We start from the raw sequence: 17,886 nt of genomic DNA on the forward strand, positions 1-17,886 counted from the left end.
TACAATGGTTGGAAGTTTGAAATGTTAGGGATTTCCTTTGGATGGTCTGTTCCTGGGTGGTGACTGGGTAATCTCAGTTTGTGGTCCTTCCTGCAACTGGGTATTGCCTCAGGATAAACTACTGAGGCTCAGGCCTTTATTAAGCTTATCATGGACACATCCTACACTGGCAGGTGATAGTGGTTGGAAGTTAAGAACTTCCTTTGGGTGGTTTGTTCCTAGTAAGCTTATTATGGTTGAGTCCTACACTCACTACATAGCCCTGGCTGTCCAGGAACTCACTCTGTAGACCAGGTTGGCCTGGAACTCAGAGAGATCTGCTTACTTCTGCCTTCTGAGTGCTGGGATTAAAGGTGTGTGCCATCACTGCCTGGCAGAAAAATAAAGTAAATCTTAAAAAAAGAAAACAAAACCCCCAACAACAGACATAAAAACAAATTAAACACAGAGAAATGTAAAAGCCACCCCCAATTTGGCAGCTATACCAAACCAAACTGTGGACTGGATTTGCCTCTGATGTGGGATTCCCTTCTGTATGGTGTGAATATCATTGGTTAATAAAGGAACTGCTTTGAGCTTATAGCAGAGCTATAGGGGAACAGAACTAGGTGGCGAAAACTAAACTGAATACTGGGAGAAAGGAGGCAGGGTCAGAGAAGCCATGGAGCCGCTGCCTGAGACAGACGTGCTAACACTTTGCTGGTAGATCACAACCTCATGGTGATGCACAGATTAATGGAGATGGGTTAAATTAACATGTGAGAGTTAGCCAATAAGAAACCAGATCTAATGGGCCAAGCAGCGTTTTAAATAATATAGTTTCTGTGTGATTATCTTGGGGGGCTGAGTTGCTGAGCAGCCGGGAACCAACAAGCAGCCTGCTCCAGCATGCCTTGGTGCTGCATCTTGTAGATGCTGCTCAATAACACATTTAGAGCAATCCAGTGTCCTTGTCAAGACTAGGGTCCAGGGTTTTGATCTCAGTTACCATAGTAGCAGTTTCACCTTTCAACTCCCAGCTTCCCCAGGGGGACACTTTACTTAGGGATGGATATATATATATATATATATATATATATATATATATATATATGATTTATTTATTTATTTTGTATACAGTGCTCTGCCTGCATGTATGCCTGCAGGCCAGAAGAGGGCACCAGATCTCATTATAGATGGTTGTGAACCACCATGTGGTTGCTAGGAATTGAACTCAGGACCTCTGGAAGAACAATCAGTGCTCTTAACCTCTGAGTCATCTCTCCAGCCCAGGGATATTCTTTAAAATGTGATAACTTGCCTGGCATGCTGGTGTATGCCTTTAATCTTAGCACTTGGTAGTCAGAAAAAGGCAGATTTTTATGAGTTCAAGGGTAACCTAGTCCGCATAGTGAGTTCAAGGCCAGCCAGGGCTACAGAGAGAGACCCTGTCTCAAAAAATAATAAATGTAATGACTGGCAGATAAAATGAGTTTAGTTCTTAGCTGAGGGTGAATCCTAGCTTTCAGCATCTTTTTTTTCCTGATACCTAGCAAGCCCATTGGTAAAATTATCTCTGTCTGTCTGTCTGTCTGTATGTCTGTCTGTCTGTCTGTCTATTTACTGTCCTCTCACACAGCAATCCTGACCAAAATTTCCCCTCTCCCCATTCCTCTCAGTTCCCACCCCCACCTTCCCTCTCTTACAGAACTACTCCTCTGTTTCAGCTCAGAAAAGAGCAGGCATCCCAGGGCTATCAACCAAATACAGCTTAACAAGATTCACTAAGACTAAGTTAAAAACCCTCATATCAGGTCTGGGTGACGTAACCCAGCAGGAGGAAAAGGCTCCCAAGAGCAGGCAAAAAAAACCTTTTAATCCTTCATGTGTTTTTCCTGAATACAGAATGGGCCACGAACCAGACATATTTAGACACAATCTTTGCAAGTCACCAACTCTTCCCAAATGACCATAGGGGTTCTCTGGTGCTGCCACATGAGAAAACCACAAACTTCCCTATCTAGCTGTTGAACACCTGTCATCCCAACACTCAGGATGCTGAGACACCGAACTGACTACTTTTAATTACCAAGCCATCTCTCCAGACCCCATCCATTTCATTATGACACATTGACCACGTTTTACTGTAAGATTTTATTAAGTGGATATGCTCCACGCTAGACTTTGGACAACTTGAGAACAGGACTGGGGCTCATCCCTGAATCCCAAGCACCTAACAGTGATTCCAAAACATGGTGGGTGCCTGGTTACAGTTCTTCCCTATGAGTAGGATAAGATGGCTTTGCTGCCAAGCTTCCTCAGGGCTGCCTTCATGTCCTTGTTCCTTAGGCTGTAGATAAAGGGATTCAGTGTAGGGATGACCACCCCACACATTAATGCAGCTATCTTGTCTTTCTGGGAGGAGGTGGGGGATGCTGGCTGTAAGTATACAGCAAAGATGGTCCCATAGAACAATGACACCACGGTGAGGTGTGAGCCACAAGTAGAGAAGGCTTTCCACTTGCCCTGAGCAGAAGGGATCCGGAAGACTGCCCTGAAAATGCAGATGTAGGAGACTAGGATGCAGGACAGTGGGCTGAGGCCCATGATGATGCCGAAAGCAAAGATCACCAACTCATTGGTGTGCGTGTCTGAGCAGGAGAGTTTCAGGAGGGGCATGAGGTCACAGAAGAAGTGGGGGATTTCTGACCCTGCACAGAATGTTAATTGGGCCATGAGGCAAGTGTGTACCAGGGATTGGAGATTAGTGATCACCCATGGCCCACCCACCAGTAGCCCACAGACATGTGGGCTCATGAGCACTGAGTAGTGCAGTGGATAGGCAATGGCCACCAGCCGGTCAATGGCCATCACTGCCAGGAGGAAGCTGTCCATGGTCCCGAAGAGGTGGAAGGCATACATTTGGGCAAGGCAGCCTGAGAAAGGGATGGCTGTGCTCTGGGTCTGGATGTTCACCAGCATCTTGGGGACAGTGGTAGAGGAGAAAAGGATGTCAACCAGGGACAGGTTGCAGAGAAAGAAGTACATGGGTGTGTGCAGGCCAGAGTCTGAGATAATGGCCAGGATGATGAGCAGGTTCCCAAAGACAGTGACCAGATACATGGACAGGAAGAGTCCAAAGATGGTGGGCTGCAGGTCTGGATTTTCCGAGAGTCCCATGAGATGGAATTCCAAGACTGTTTGGTTTTTCAGTTCCATGGAGACCTTGCACGGATCTACTGGAACAGAACATAGAGCTGGAGTCAGAGATGGGACTCTAGTCCTGTGGAAACCTTTAAGGTTCTGTGAAAGTCCTCCTCCTTCGGGGAAATTTCTTCAGGCTATCTCCAGTGGGTTTTGTATTCTCGAAGCTGTCTAAATCTGAGTCAATTAGGGTCTCAAATCCCTGACTGAGGTACATGATCAACTTGGATGTTGTCCAAGGTGGGTAACCTTTGCCTACGGATCAGTTCTGGAAGGTTCCACAAATACCTGTATGGTAAAAGCTCAGATAGCCAGCTTGCGGGAGGTGGTTTCTGGGGCTGTGGAGATGACTTAGCAGTTGAGAGGACTTGCTGTTCTTGTAGAGGACCTGAGTTTGATTCTTAGGACTCACATTGGGTGGCCATCTGACTACTGAACAGACACGCACCGTGCTCTTCCACTGTAGTATAACAGGGCAGCTGACCATGGACTGAGCCTCTGAAACCCTGAGTCAGAATGAACCTTCCTTCTTTAAAGCTGATTACCTCAAGTATTTTGGGACAGGGACTGAAAGCTGACTAACATGTATCAAATCTCAACTCAGAGCATCTACAGTGAAAAGAACCTGGTATCTCCTTTTATTTCTTTCCCCATGTCTCTCGCTCTCTTCTCTCCTCCTCCTCTTTTACCTTTCTACCAATGAGAGTTGCTGAGATCATGGTGTCTTGGTCTGGGAAGTCCTTCTATGTGTTGCTTTTATTGGTTAATGAATAAATCTACTTTGGCCAGTGGGTTAGCAGAATAGGGCAAGGTGGGAATTCCAAACAGATAGAGGAGGAGAGTAGACATAGTCAAGGAGAAGCCATGTAGCCACTCACAGGTGACAGATGCCTCTGCTGGAGCCCACCAGAACCTTGCCAGTCAGTCACAGCCACGTAGTGATACATAGATTAATAAAAAATGGGTTAATTTAACATATGAGTTAACTAGCAATACTCTTAAGCTATTGACTGAGCAATGTTATAAATAATATAGTTTCGGTGTAATTATTTCAGTTCTGAGCCTGACGAACAAATAGCCTCCACCTACAGGGTCTCTTCACAGCAACAGAGCACCGACTAAGACATGTTTTAGCTACTCGTGCAGAGAACACGAGCTTATTCCTAGACAGCAGCACTGTCCAAACACACACATGTGCAAAATGTGAGATAAAATCTTTAAAAAGAAACAATTTGAGTATCAACCTTTTGTTAAGAATAGGTAATTGAGGGGCAGGAGAGATGGCTCAGCAGTTAAGATCACTGGCTACTCTTCTAGGGGACCCAAGTTCAATTCCGGGTACCCATATGGCAGCTCACAACTCCCTGTAACTCCGGTTCCAGAGATTCTGACACCCTCATACAGATATACACACAGGCAAAACACCAATGCACATAAAATAAATAAACAAATGAAAAAGACTCAGTAATGAGTAAAGAATTTATGATGTGGAGGTTTAGCTCAGTGGTACAAGGTGTATTTTGCATGCATGAAGCGCTGGGTTTGCTCTTCAGCATCATAAATAAAAATGTGCATAAAATTGTGTGTTTGCAGGTACACAGTGGAACACTGTTCAGCTCCAGAGAAGGGAATCTTGCCACTCACTACCATATAGATGGACCCAGAAAAGGTTCTGCTTAATGAAACTAAAGCAATGCCACATCATCTCAATTATATATGACAATCTGAAAAAGTTGAGTAGAATCAGGCAGTTGAGTGGCAGTTAACAGAGTCTGGCAAAAGTATGGGTTGGAGTTGGTCAAAAGATTTAAGTTTTCATTTAGAGAGGTATAAGTTGAAGAGAGCTGTTATAGAACATGGTATAGTTAATGACAAAAGCCACATTCTTGCAGGTTGCTGGGGCTACAGAGATGGCTAAGAGCATCTGCTACTCTTGCAGAGAACCAGATTTCAGTTTCCAGCAACCACGTAGGGTGGCTTACAACTGCCTGTGATTCCAACTCCAGGGGATTTGATGTCCTTTTCTGACACCTGTACTCCATGTACACACACACACACACACACACACACACACACACACACACCACACACACACACATACACACAAAAATGAAAATTGCCTAGAAAGTATTGGTGCCGTGCATTTGTTCCTTAGCTTAATTTAGTTACTCTGAAATATATGTAGACTTTAAAGCCTCATTTACATAATTTTTCCAACTAAACATAGTTTCAAGGGGTTGGAGAGATGGTTCAGTGGTTAAGAGCTCTGGTTGATTTCCCAGGGATCCTGAGTTCAATTCCCAGCAACCACGTAGTGGTTCACAACCAACCGTAATGAGATGTGGTGCCTTCTTCTGGGCTGCAGACATGCACGAAGGCAGAACCCTGTATATATAATAAATAAATAAATCTTTAAAGAACCCACAAAGACAAAAAAATAGTTTTAAAGATTGTGTTCAGGGCTGGAGGCATAGCTCAGTGGTGGAGCCCTTGTCTAGCCTGTATCTGACCCTGAGTTTGATCCCCATCACTTTGAAAAAGAATTTTTGTTTGCTTGATAGTAATATTTAATTAAGTAATACAATTACAGTAACAGCTGCAACCATCAAAATTAGGTTTGGGATTAATTAAAATGACACAGTTCAGTAGATGATAGCAGAACCTGGTAGACAAATATAGGAGTTAGTTTCACTTGAGTTCTTTACCTGCTTTTGGGTTATGTACCTCATCAACAACCTACATGTTCTATACAAACATATCCCTTTCCAGACTGCACCCAGCAACCTAGGAACCCCCTCCAGGCCCTACCCACACCAGAATACCTGTCCTCCCATCTTTGAAAAATGCTGTAAGTTTCCCTGCTCACAGTCATGGTTAGACAGTTTCTGTTCAAGTATGTAGACAGTTTATGTAAACAGAGACTGCTCATTTGTTTCCCAGCCGCCCAAACCCAAATAATCACACAGAAACTATATTAACAACACTGTTCAGCCAATAGCTTAGATGTATTCCTACCTAGCTCTTTCATCTCTTAAGTTAACCCATTTTGGGTTTTGGGCATAGGCACAGTAAGGTGAAGCTCTAGCAGCGCTTTAGGAGACTTCTATTTACCATGTTATGCCCATACATAATTGGGTGCACATATGATTAAAATGATGCAGTACGGGAAGAGACACGGGCAACAGAGCAATGACTGTATCACCTGATCTATGGGAACTGCCCACATAACTCTCCTCAGTAAGCAGACTCCTCTGGAAGCCCATAAAAATGTGGCTCGCTGTCTTTCTTTGTTCTGAATAGTTTTTTTGATTCTTTCTCAAGTCTGTGTGGGCCCCTGTTTAAAATTCTTGGGATAAGAGGCCAAGAACTTGAAAACATCTGGCCCGGAACCAGATCACCACCTGCCCCAAACCTCACTCTTTCTTTAAAGTTTGTGAACAGCTCTCACGACTCTGAAGTTGTTGAGGTTGAGAGGGCTCCTGAGATCACTCAGCTTATAAATACACAGTGTCCCATGTTTGTGTGTGAGTGTGTGTGTTTATGTGTGTGGTGCTAGGGATTGCACAAGCTGGGCAAGTGTCCTACTGTTGAGTTCCATTGCCAGCTTTTTTTTTTTTTTTTTTTTTTTTTTTTGCCATGATCTCACTAACTTGTCCAGGCTGGTCATGAACTCACTCTACAGCCCTGGCTGCCATTAAATGCACAATTCTCCTGCCTCATCCTCCAGGGTAGTTGGGATTGCAGGTCTGCATCCCCAGACCTGAGTCTAAATCTAGGTTTATCTTCACACATGGGGCTCCACTGATTCTCTCTGTGGGGCTCTTTTCACAAATTCAGTGCAAGGGTAAAGGCATTCAATTGTAAATGTATCTCCCTGCCTTCCAAAGAACATTATTCTCCAGAAAGATTTAAGGATTGTTGAAATGGGACTAGAATGTAAATGATAGAACACGGGATGGGAAGAGATGTGGGTAAAAGTGAGGAAACTAGAAAGAGACCCACATAGGCAGCCAAGATGGCTCAGTGGGTAAAGGTGTTTGCTGCCAAGTCTGAAAATCTGAGTTCAATCCCAGAAACCCACATCGTTGAGGGAGAGAACTGACTCCCACAGGTTGTCCTCTACCCACCTACACACACACAGACACACAAACACACAAACACAGACAGACAGACAGACACATGTGCCCACTTCCCCATAAACAATTATGTAAATAAAAAGAACTTCTGTAACTGGATGGGGGGAAAGGGTCTAAGGGAGCAGGTGTGGTAACACCAAACAGGAGAGTGGAAGTGGGAGGGGAAATGGGGTAAATGGGGGAAGGGAGATGTCGGAGAAGGGGAAGATAATGCATCAAAATGAAATATGTATGAAAATCTCACATGGAAACCCATTACTTTGTAAGTTAATTTTAAAAATTCAAAAAGAAAAAGAAAGAAAAGAAAGTGGTTAGAGGTAGGGTTCAGTGGTAAAGTACATACCTGCCATTCCTTTAGAAGTTCAAGGTTATTTTGGGCTACATTACCCCAAAAAGGAGAAAGAAAAGAAAACAATCCCCTACCCCACCCCACTACCAACCCAAACACCAAAACAAAGAAACAGAACACAGAGGAGGAGAAAGAAAGTCAACAGGTGTGATGGTGACTGCCCCGCCCCAAGGTGCTGTGAGAGCAGAGGAGGCAGATGGTAAGGCAGGCTCCTTGAGGTGGAAGACACAGGACAGGGAATTCAGGAAGGTCATTAGCATCCTCTCCCTGCTCACCAATCCCAAAAGACAGGTCTTACTTTGCAATACAGGGGTGGGATTTGAGTTTGAGGTGTTTGCAGGGCGATGTCAGATTCTTCCGGGCTGCTGGGTGAAGCCATGATTCCCTGTGTTAAACACATTTGCAGCTGTCTTTGGTGGGTGACTTGCATTGCCCAATGGTAGTAGTTTTTGGACCATCCCCATTGCAGAGAGGGGAGCTTTTAAAAGCCCCAAAAAGACCTGGTCTGAGGACACATTTGAAGAACTATCCCTCTAGGGACCCTGTTCTGTGACTCTCCCATTTGCACAAGTGTCCTCCAACTGCAGACCCTAAATGTTGTTGCATGTATGTCCTAACATTGAGTTTGACCCCCTCCTATTTATCTCTCCGTTCTACAATTGGCCAGTCCATCCTCCAGTCAGGAAGGAGCTGAGTTCCCTTTCTTCAGCCTCTTCCATCTTATTGTTCTCTGTCCTTCCCTCCCTTGCTCACCAGAATGGCTTCAACAAAGAAGGGTTCTTCTCAGCAACCTTCCTTATTCATTATCCACCAGAACAAACAGAGGTCAGGGCTCAGACCCTAGGAAGGGCACAGGAAGTCATTCACTGTGACAGCTGAGATGAACCTGCTGTCCTTGGGAGGAAAACTCAGATGTGCCCCCAACCCCGGGGCAGATGAGTAGAAAACCAAGGGCCCTGGCAGATACTTATATTTGGGGACTCTTGGGGACTCCATCCCCAAGTTCTTTATTAAGAAGGAGGATGCTAATTATTTTGTTCCTGTTCTTGTCCCACGTGATCTGTTCTCGGAGGGAAGCAGGTGGTTTGGGATCACGTGAGGAACTAGAGCAGGTGTTAGTGATTTCCCCCCTTGTACCCATTCTCAACTCAGAAGTCCCTAAGCAAGATGGTCCTGGGGGGAGGAGCCAAGTCCCCGGTGTCCAGAAGAGCCTGAGCTGGGCCTTTTACTGTGTCTATCTGTGTGGAAACTCCGTTAAAAAGGATTTATGTCACTTGTGTCACCAAAGAAAGTTTCTGGAAAATACTAAGCAATCGATCAATACACACCGACTAAATAAATTATCACGTATTTAATTTTGAATGGTTCTTGGCATGACAAGAGTGGATCTGAGTCAGGAGGTCAGCAGCTGGAGTTCCCAGGTTCTTGTTCCTTTTTACAAGGAATTATACAGAGACACGTGAACGATGGGGGAACAACCTTCTGTGTTATTCTAAACCCAAGACTAGCAACAGCAAAGCAGAGCTTAGTATAACATTCTGCAGAAAGGGTACTAGCATAAAGAGGAGATGAAACAGCTGGTGTTTTTCTTTTGTTGCTGTTGTTTTTAATTTATTTCTAGTTTTTGTGTGTATGGGTGTTTTGTCAGCATGTTTGTCTGTGCACCACTGCATGTCTAGTGCTTACTGAGGCCAGGAAAGGGTATCAGATATCCTGGAACTGGAGTTACAGGTGTAACCCACCATGTGGGTGCTGGGAATTGAACCTGGGTCTCTTAGAAGAGCAGACAGTGATCTTAACCACTGAGCCATCTCTCATGCCCCCCACCTTCCTCTCCTCATCCCTTTCCTCTCTCCCACTTCTGTTTCACTCTGGGTCTTCCCCCAAGGTCTAGAAAAAGTTCAGTTTCTTTGAAGGCAAGAGATATTTTTTAAAAATTATATCTCCGTGCACATGCATCTATCATGTTGCCAAAGTGAAGGTCATGTGGGGACTGGGTTCTCCCTTCCATCTTGCTGAGGTACGGTCTCTCTTGTATCTGCTGCTGTGATTCATACTCCAGGCAAGCTGACTTGTCAGTGTTCCTCAGATTCTTCTGTCTTCGCCTGCCGTCTCCCCATAAGAATTCTGCAGATACAATGCCAAAGTATTCCATTCGAAATAATTTTGTTTATTCTCTGAGGATTTCATACACTACATTTTGGTTATAGTCACCCCGGCTCCTTCCCTACTCCTCTTAGATACACCCCACCTCCCCATACCCACAACTTCATTTTGTTATTTATTTATCTATCTATCTATCTATCTATCTATCTATCTATCTATCTATCTATCTATCTATCTATCTATCTATCTATTTATATTTAATAACCCAACCCATTAACTCCAATTTGTGATGTCCATATACTTGGGGGTGGGTGCGAGGTTATCTGCTGGAGTGTGGTTGTTCTACCAGGAGCCATGTCCTTAAAGAAAAACTGACTTTCCTTCCCCAAGAGCCACCATCTGTCAATAGGTACTCAGGTGGGATGGGGCCTTATGAGCCCCTTATGAGCCCCCTTATGAACCCCCTCCCACTCCCTGCTAGAAGACCAAGCTAGAATCCAGTTTTTTACGTGGGTTCTAGAAATTGAACTCAGGTCATTGAGCTTGTGGGACAATTGCTTTTACCCTCTGAGTCATCTTCCCAGCCCTGATGTTTTTCTTTTCCGATACAAGGTCTTGCTATGTTGCTTACTCTGGCCTTGAACTCAGGCTCGAGTGAACTTCTTGCTCGGACTTCCTGAGTGCTCACCATTCAGCTGCAAGTATTTTCTGCTTTGATGCCATTCATTTTTATTTTCTTTATATGTTTTTGTTTATTATTATTGCTCTGTCTGTGTACACATGTGCAGTTGTACGTGGGGAGATCAGAGGACAACCGTTCTCCTCCCACCTTTCGTATGGCTCCCAGGATCAAATTCAGGTTCCCAGTCTTGCTTGGTGTGCTGAATATTTTTATGTCATCTGAGAGGAGGGAACCTCAACTGAGAAAATACCTCCATGAGAGCAGGTTGTAGGCAAGCCTATAGGGCATATTCTTAATTACTGATTGATGGGGAAGGGCCAAGGCCAGTGTGAATGGTACCATGCCTGGATGGGTGGTCCTGCGCTCTACCAGAAAGCAGGCTGAGGAAGCCATGAGGAGCAAGCCAGTCAATAGCCCCCCTCTATGGCTTCTGCATCAGCTCCTACCTCCAGGATCCTGCCCTGTTTGGATTTCTGTCCTGATTCCCTTCCATTCTAAACAGTGATGTGGAAGTGTAAGCCTTTCCTCCCTAAGTTGCTTTGGATCATAGCGTTTCATCACAACAACAGTAAGCCGCAGACACTCAGCAAGGATTTTACCCACAGAATTATGTGACTCACAGGCTCCTCCTTATCACATTAAGTAATTAATAAACATTTTCAGATAATAAATATTAACATCATGATCTTTGTGTTCAGATCTTTTTTCACATCTGAAAACATACTGTCAGTGTTTTAATAAAACTTATTTATTTGTTTATTTGTTCATTTGGATGTGTGTGGGTCATAGCAAATAGATATCTAGATAACAACCTCATTAATTTTAATAGCTGCATAATATCCCAAGAAATGAATGTACTCTGACCATGAAGTTTCTCCACCTTTGAGGGTATGCAGGGTATTTCCAGTTTATTTTTGTTGCCTCTGTAATCAATTCTTTAGTAAACATTTATATAGGGTGGAGTCTCAGATGTGGGATTTATTTTTTAAATTTTAATTTAGTCATTTATTTTATGTGTGTGGATGTTTTGCCTGCATGTATGTCTGTCCACCACGTACATGCCTGGTGCCCCTTGGAGGCATCAGATCCCATGGGATTGGAATTACAGAGAGTTGTAAGCTGCCATGTGTGCTGGGAATGGACCCCTGGTCCTCTGGAGGAGCCTCGTATGTGATATGCCATCTCTCCAGTCCAGATGTAGAATTTCAAATAGATATTGTCCTCTTAACTTCCCAGTGTGCAGTCACAAGCCACATTCCCACTAGAAATAGGAGTGCCTGTCTCAGTATATTTGTAGGTACTGGTGTTATTATTTTTTCTGTTACTGCTTTTTCCTTCCCTTCCCTTCTCCCTCTCTTCCTTTCCCTTCCCTTCCCTTCCCTTCTCCTCTCTTCTTCCCTATCCCCTTCCCTTCTCTTCTCCTCTTCCAGTCCTCGTCCTTCTTTTAAATGAAGCACTGTGACTCTGTTAAGTGAAAAAAAAAAGAGCCATTGCTACTTCCATTTCATTTCCCTACCCAAGGTGAAGTCGAGTTTCTTTCCATTTGTTTGTTTGATGATTTAAGCCCCTCTTCTGTGATCGCTCACTTCACACATTATTTGTATGCTTAATATATTTGGATTGTTTGTGTTTTATTTGGGAGGGCTCTTGTTAATCCCTATGGTCAGAATAAGGCCACTACCATAATTTGAGCTGAATTTGAAGCAAACTTGATTTTAATTGGGTTGCACCCAAGAGCTGGCCAGCAACTGCCTCTTAAGTCAGGTTAGATTAAAGTCCACCTCTTAGACACCCCCCTTTTTTTTTTGAGAAAAAAAAATTCCTTTACTAGGCTTCAGGGTCAGAGTCAACTTCTATAGCAACAAGAGTGAAGAGAACCAGAGGAATGGATGAAGTGCTTTAAAATCTTTTTCTCTCTTTCCCTCTCCCTGCCCTGTGGGAAGTCCAAGGCCCTCCCCCCCTCCATCCAGGCTTCGGAAGGTATGCATCCAAATAGAATAGGATCCCAAAAAGCCAGTACAAGTAGTAGAGACAAATCCCAGTGCCATTATCATTGGCTTCTCAGTCTGCCTCAATTGTCAGCCACATTCAGGGGGTCCAGTTTGATCCCATGCTCATCAGTCCCAGTCCAGCTGGATTTGGTGAGCTCCCATTAGCTCAAGAACACTGTCTCAGTGGGTGAACCAACCCCTCATGGTCCTGACTTCCTTGCTCATATTCTCCCTCCTTCTGCTCTTCAGCTGGACCTTGGGAGCTCAGTCCAGTGATCTGATGTGGGTCTCTGTCTCTATCTCCATCCGTCGCTGCATGAAGGTTCTATGGTGATATTCAAGATAGTCATTAGTCTGACTATGGGACAAGGCCAGTTCAGGCACCCTCTCCTCCACTGCCCAGGGTCCTAGCTGTGGACATTCCCGTGGACACCTGGGAACCCCTCCAGAGCCAAGCCTCTTGCCAACCCCAAAATGGCTCCTTCAATTAAGATTATCTCCATCCCTGCTCCCATATCCTTCCTTCCTCCATCTCAACCTTCCCATTCTCCCAAGCTCTCCCCAACCCTTCCCTTCTCCCTTCTCTCTCTCTCTTTCCCCTTCCCCTACCTACCCCCATGCTTCCAACTTTTGCCTGATGATCTTGTCTGCTTCCAATTTCCGGATGGATCTATATATGTTTTTCTTTGGGTTCACCTTATTACTTAGCTTCTTTAGGATAGTGAACTATAGGCTCAATGTCCTTTTTATGGCTAGAATCCACTAATGAGTGAGTACATACCATATTCATATTTTTGGGTCTGGGTTATCTCACTCAGGATAGTGTTTTCATTTTCATCCATTTGCATGCAAAATTCAAGATGTCATTTTTTTTTTCCGCTGAGTAGTACTCTAATGTGTATATTTTCCAGACTTTTTTTTATCCATTCTTCCATTGAGGAATATCTAGGTTGTTTCCAGGTTCTGGCTATTACAAATAATACTGCTATGAACATAGTTGAACAAATGCTTTTATAGTATGATCGGGCATCTCTTGCATATATTCCCAAGAGTGGTATTGCTGGATCCTGAGGTAGGTTGACTCCCAATTTCCTGAGAAACCACCACACTGATTTCCAAAGTGGTTGCACAAGTTTACATTCCCATTAGCAATGGGTGAGTGTTCCCCTTACTCTACATCCTCTCCAGCATAGGTTATCATTGGTGCTTTTGATTTTAGCCATTCTGACAGGTGTAAGATGATACTCAAAGTTGTTTTGATTTGCATTTCCCTGATTGCTAAGAAAGTTGAACATGTTCTTAAGTATCTTTTGGCCATTTGAACTTCTTCTGTTAAGAATTCTCTGTTCAGTTCAGTGCCCCACTTTTTAATTGTGTTATTTAGAATTTTTAATGTCTAATTTCTTGAGTTCTTTATATTTTGGAGATTAGACCTTTGTCTGATGCAGGGTTGGTCCCATTCAGTAGGTTGCCTTTTTGTCTAATGACTGTGTCCTTTGCTTTACAGAAGCTTCTCAGTTTCAGGAGGTCCCATTTAATCATTGTTGCTCTTATTGTCTGTGCTACTGGGGTTATCAGTATCACCATAGAACCTTCATCCAGTGACGGATTGAGATAGAGACAGAGACCCACTGGACTGAAGTGGTCTCCTGTGCCCATGTATTGCAGGCTATTTCCCGCTTTCTCTTTTATCAGGTTCAGTGTGGTTGGATTTAAATTGAGGTCTTTAATCCAATTTGGACTTGAGTTTTGCACATTGTGATAGATATGGATCTATTTTCATTCTTCTACAGGTTGACAGCCAGTTATGCCAGCACCATTTGTTAAAGATGCTTTATTTCTTCCAATGTATACTTTTAGCTTCTTTGTCAAAAATCAGGTGTTTATAGGTTTGTGGATTAATATCCAGGTCTTCTATTCGATTCCATTGGTCAACGTCTCTGTTTTTATGCCAATACCACGCTGTTTTCATTACTGTTTCTTTGTAATAGAGTTTGATGCCAGGGATGATAGTGCCTCCGAAGTTCCTTTATTGTATAGGATTGTTTTGGCTATCCTGGATTTTTTGTTTTTCCATATAAAGTTGATTATTGTTCTCTCAAGGTCTGTGAAGAATTTTGTTGGGATTTTGATGGGAATTGCATTGAATCTATAGATTGCTTTGGGTAGAACTGCCATTTTTACTATGTTGATCCTACCAATCCAAGAGCATGGGAGATCCTTCCATTTTCTGGTATCCTCTTCAATTTCTTTCTTCAATGCCTTAAAGTTCTTTTCAAATAGATTGTTCACTTCCTTGGTTAGCGTAACCCCAAGATATTTTATGCTATTTGTGGCTATCGTGAAAGGTAATGTTTCTCTGATTTCCCTCTCTGCTTCTTTATTCTTTGTGTATAGGAGGGCTACCGATTTTTTTGAGTTCATCTTGTATCCTGCCACATCACTGAAGGTATTTTTCAGCTGTAGGAGTTCTTTGGTAGAGTTTTTGGGGTCACTTATGTACATTATCATATCAACTGCAAATAACAAAAGTTTGACTTCTTCCTTTCCAATTCAAATTCACTTGATCTCCTTATATTGTCTTATTGCTATTGCTAGAATGTCAAGCACTATATTGAAGTGTCAGGAACCATTTCAGGCTTCTCCTTTCTCATGTCTCACAGGGCCTTGAGGTGGAAATCTTGAGACAGAAAAACTTAAAGTTAACTAAGACATTGTATGTTGACCTTGGAGATTCAAGCTTCAGATGGCACCTCAGAGTGTCTTCTTTGTTTGCTGCTTATCACTAACAGCAGGTGCTTTAGCCACTGACCTTGCAACTGCCCTGCTTAGCTGCCTAGCTACTGAGCCCCTCCTTTCCTACCCCCCTTCCCCCTTCCTCAGTTCCCCCGTGCCCGAGCTCCTCACTGAGGAGTATATAAGACATAAAACTTGCTTCAATAAACGGGATGCCTTGACAAAAAAAATACTGCTTGGCTTCTCTCTCTCTCTCTCTCTCTCTCTCTCTCTCTCTCTCTCTCTCATGTCTTTCAGATAGTGCCTCTTCAGACTCTGGAATAATTTAGGACCTGCTGGGCGGGTCATTGAAGAGATATGGAGAGAGTGGACAGCCTTGTCTTGTTCCTGATTTAGTGAAATCACTTTGTTTCTCTCCATTTAATTTGATGTTAGTTGTCAGCTTGCTGTATATTGCTTTTATTATATTTAGGTATGACCCATGTATCCCTAATTTCTTCAAGACCTTTATCATAAAGGGGTGTTAAATTTCTTCAAATGTTTTTTCAGTATCTAATAAAATGATCATACGGTTTTTTTCTTTTCAGTTTATTTATATGATGGATTACATTGATAGATTTTTGTATGTTGAACCAGCCCTGTATCTCTGGGATGAAGCCTACTTGATCATAATGGATGATTTTTTTGATGTGTTCTTGGATTTGGTTTGCCAGTATTTTATCGAGAATTTTTGCATCAATGTTCATGAGTGTGATTGGTCTGTAATTCTCTTTCTTTGTTGAGTCTTTGTGTGGTTTTGGTATCAGGGTAACTGTAGCTTCATAAAAAGAGTTTGGCAATGACTCTTCTGTTTCTATTATGTGGAACACATTAAGGAGTATAGGTATTAGGTCTTCTTGGAAGTTCTGGTAGAATTCTGCACTAAAACCATCTGGTCCTGGAATTTTTTTGGTTGGGAGGTTTTTGATGAAGCTTCTATTTCCTTGTGACATATAGGTCTATTTACATTGTTCACCTGGTCTTGATTTAATTTTGGTATATGGTATTTATCTAAAAAATGTCCATTTCTTTTACATTTTCCAATTTTGCGGCATACAGGGTTTTATAGTAAGACCTAATGATTCTCTGAATTTCTTCAGTGTCTGTTCTTATGTCTTCCTTTTCATTTCTGATCTTGTTAATTTGAGTGTCCTCTCTCTGCCGTTTGATTAATTTGGATAGGGGTTTGTCAATCTTGTTGATTTTCTCAGAGAACCAGCTCTTTGTTTCATTGATTCTTTGGATTGTTTTCTGTGTTTCTATTTTGTTGATTTCAGCCCTCAGTTTGATTATTTCCAGTCTTCTACTCCTCCTGGGTGAGCCTACTTCTTTTTTCTCTAGAGTTTTCAGGTGTGCTGTTAAGTCTCTAATGTGAGCTTTCTCTCTTTTCTTTATGTGTGTTATGAACTTTCCTCTTAGCACTGCTTTCATAGTGTACCATAGGTTTGGGTATGTTGTGTCTTCATTTTCGTTGAATTCAAGGAAGACTTTAATTTCTTTCTTTATTTCTTCCTTGACCCAGGGGTGGTTCAATAGTTGACTGTTCAGTTTCCATGAGTTTTTAGGCTTTCTGGGGGTGGAATTGTTGTTAAATTCTAACTTTACTCCATGGTGATCCAATAAGACACAAGTGGTTACTCCAATTTTGTTTTTTATCTATGGATGTTTTCTTTGTTACTGAGTATGTGATCAGTTTTTGAGAAGGCTCCATAAGGTGCTGAGAAGAAGAGATATTCTTTCCTGTTTGGGTGGAATGTTCTATAGATGTCTGTTTAGTCCATTTGATTCATTACATCTGTTAGTTCTCTTATTTCTCTGCTAAGTTTCTGTCTGGTTTACCTGTCCATTGGTGAAAGAGGAGTATTGAAATCTCTTACTATTAGTATGTGGGGCTTGATGTGTGATTTGAGTCCTAGTAATGTTTCTTTTGCATATGTGGGTGCTTTTATATTAGGGGCATAGATATTCAGGATTGAGACTTCATCTTGATGAATTGTTCCTGTTATGAGTATAAAGTGTTCTTCTCCATCTCTTCTGATTGATTTTAGTTTGAAAACAATTTTGTTAGGTATTAGGATAGCCATACCTGCTTGTTTCTTAGGTGCGTTTGATTGAAAAACCTTTTCCCAACCCTTTATTCTGAGGTAGTGTCTGTCTTTGAGGTTGAGGTGTGTTTCTTGTAAACAGCAGAATGTTGGATAATATTTTTGTATCCATTCTCTTAACCTGTGCCTTTTAAAAGGTGAATTGAGTCCATTAATATTAAACGATATTAATGACCAGTGGTTGTTAACTCCAGTTATTTTTTTGGTGGTAGTGTTTGTGTGTTCCACTTCTTTGAGTTGTGTTGGTAGAGGGTTGTCGTATGTCTGTGCTGTTGTAGGTGTTGTTGACTTCTTTGGGTTGAAGTTTTCCTTATAGTACTTTCTGAAAGGCTGGGTTTGTAGATACGTATTGTTTAAATCTGTTTTTGTCATGGAATATCTTGTTTTCTCCATCAATGGTGAAAGAAAGCTTTTCTGGGTATAGTAGTCTGGGCTTGCATTCATGGTCTCTTAATGTTTGCAGCACAACTATCCAAGACCTTCTGTCTTTCATGGTTTCCATTGAGAAGTCAGGTGTAATTCTGATAGGTTTACCTTTATATGTTACTTGACCTTTTTC

General features: G+C 42.5%; 1 protein-coding gene across 1 annotated transcript; it reads right to left on the reverse strand.

The window, feature by feature from the left end:
- Positions 1 to 2,259: 2,259 nt before the first annotated feature.
- On the reverse strand, positions 2,260 to 3,198 carry LOC130887010 (olfactory receptor 1I1). The gene has a single exon (XM_057789274.1). The coding sequence runs from the start codon at positions 3,196 to 3,198 to the stop codon at positions 2,260 to 2,262; it is 939 nt and encodes a 312-aa protein (XP_057645257.1).
- Positions 3,199 to 17,886: the final 14,688 nt, after the last annotated feature.

Source organism: Chionomys nivalis, chromosome 1 (genome assembly GCF_950005125.1).
Source record: "Chionomys nivalis chromosome 1, mChiNiv1.1, whole genome shotgun sequence".
NCBI classification, from domain to species: domain Eukaryota; kingdom Metazoa; phylum Chordata; class Mammalia; order Rodentia; family Cricetidae; genus Chionomys; species Chionomys nivalis.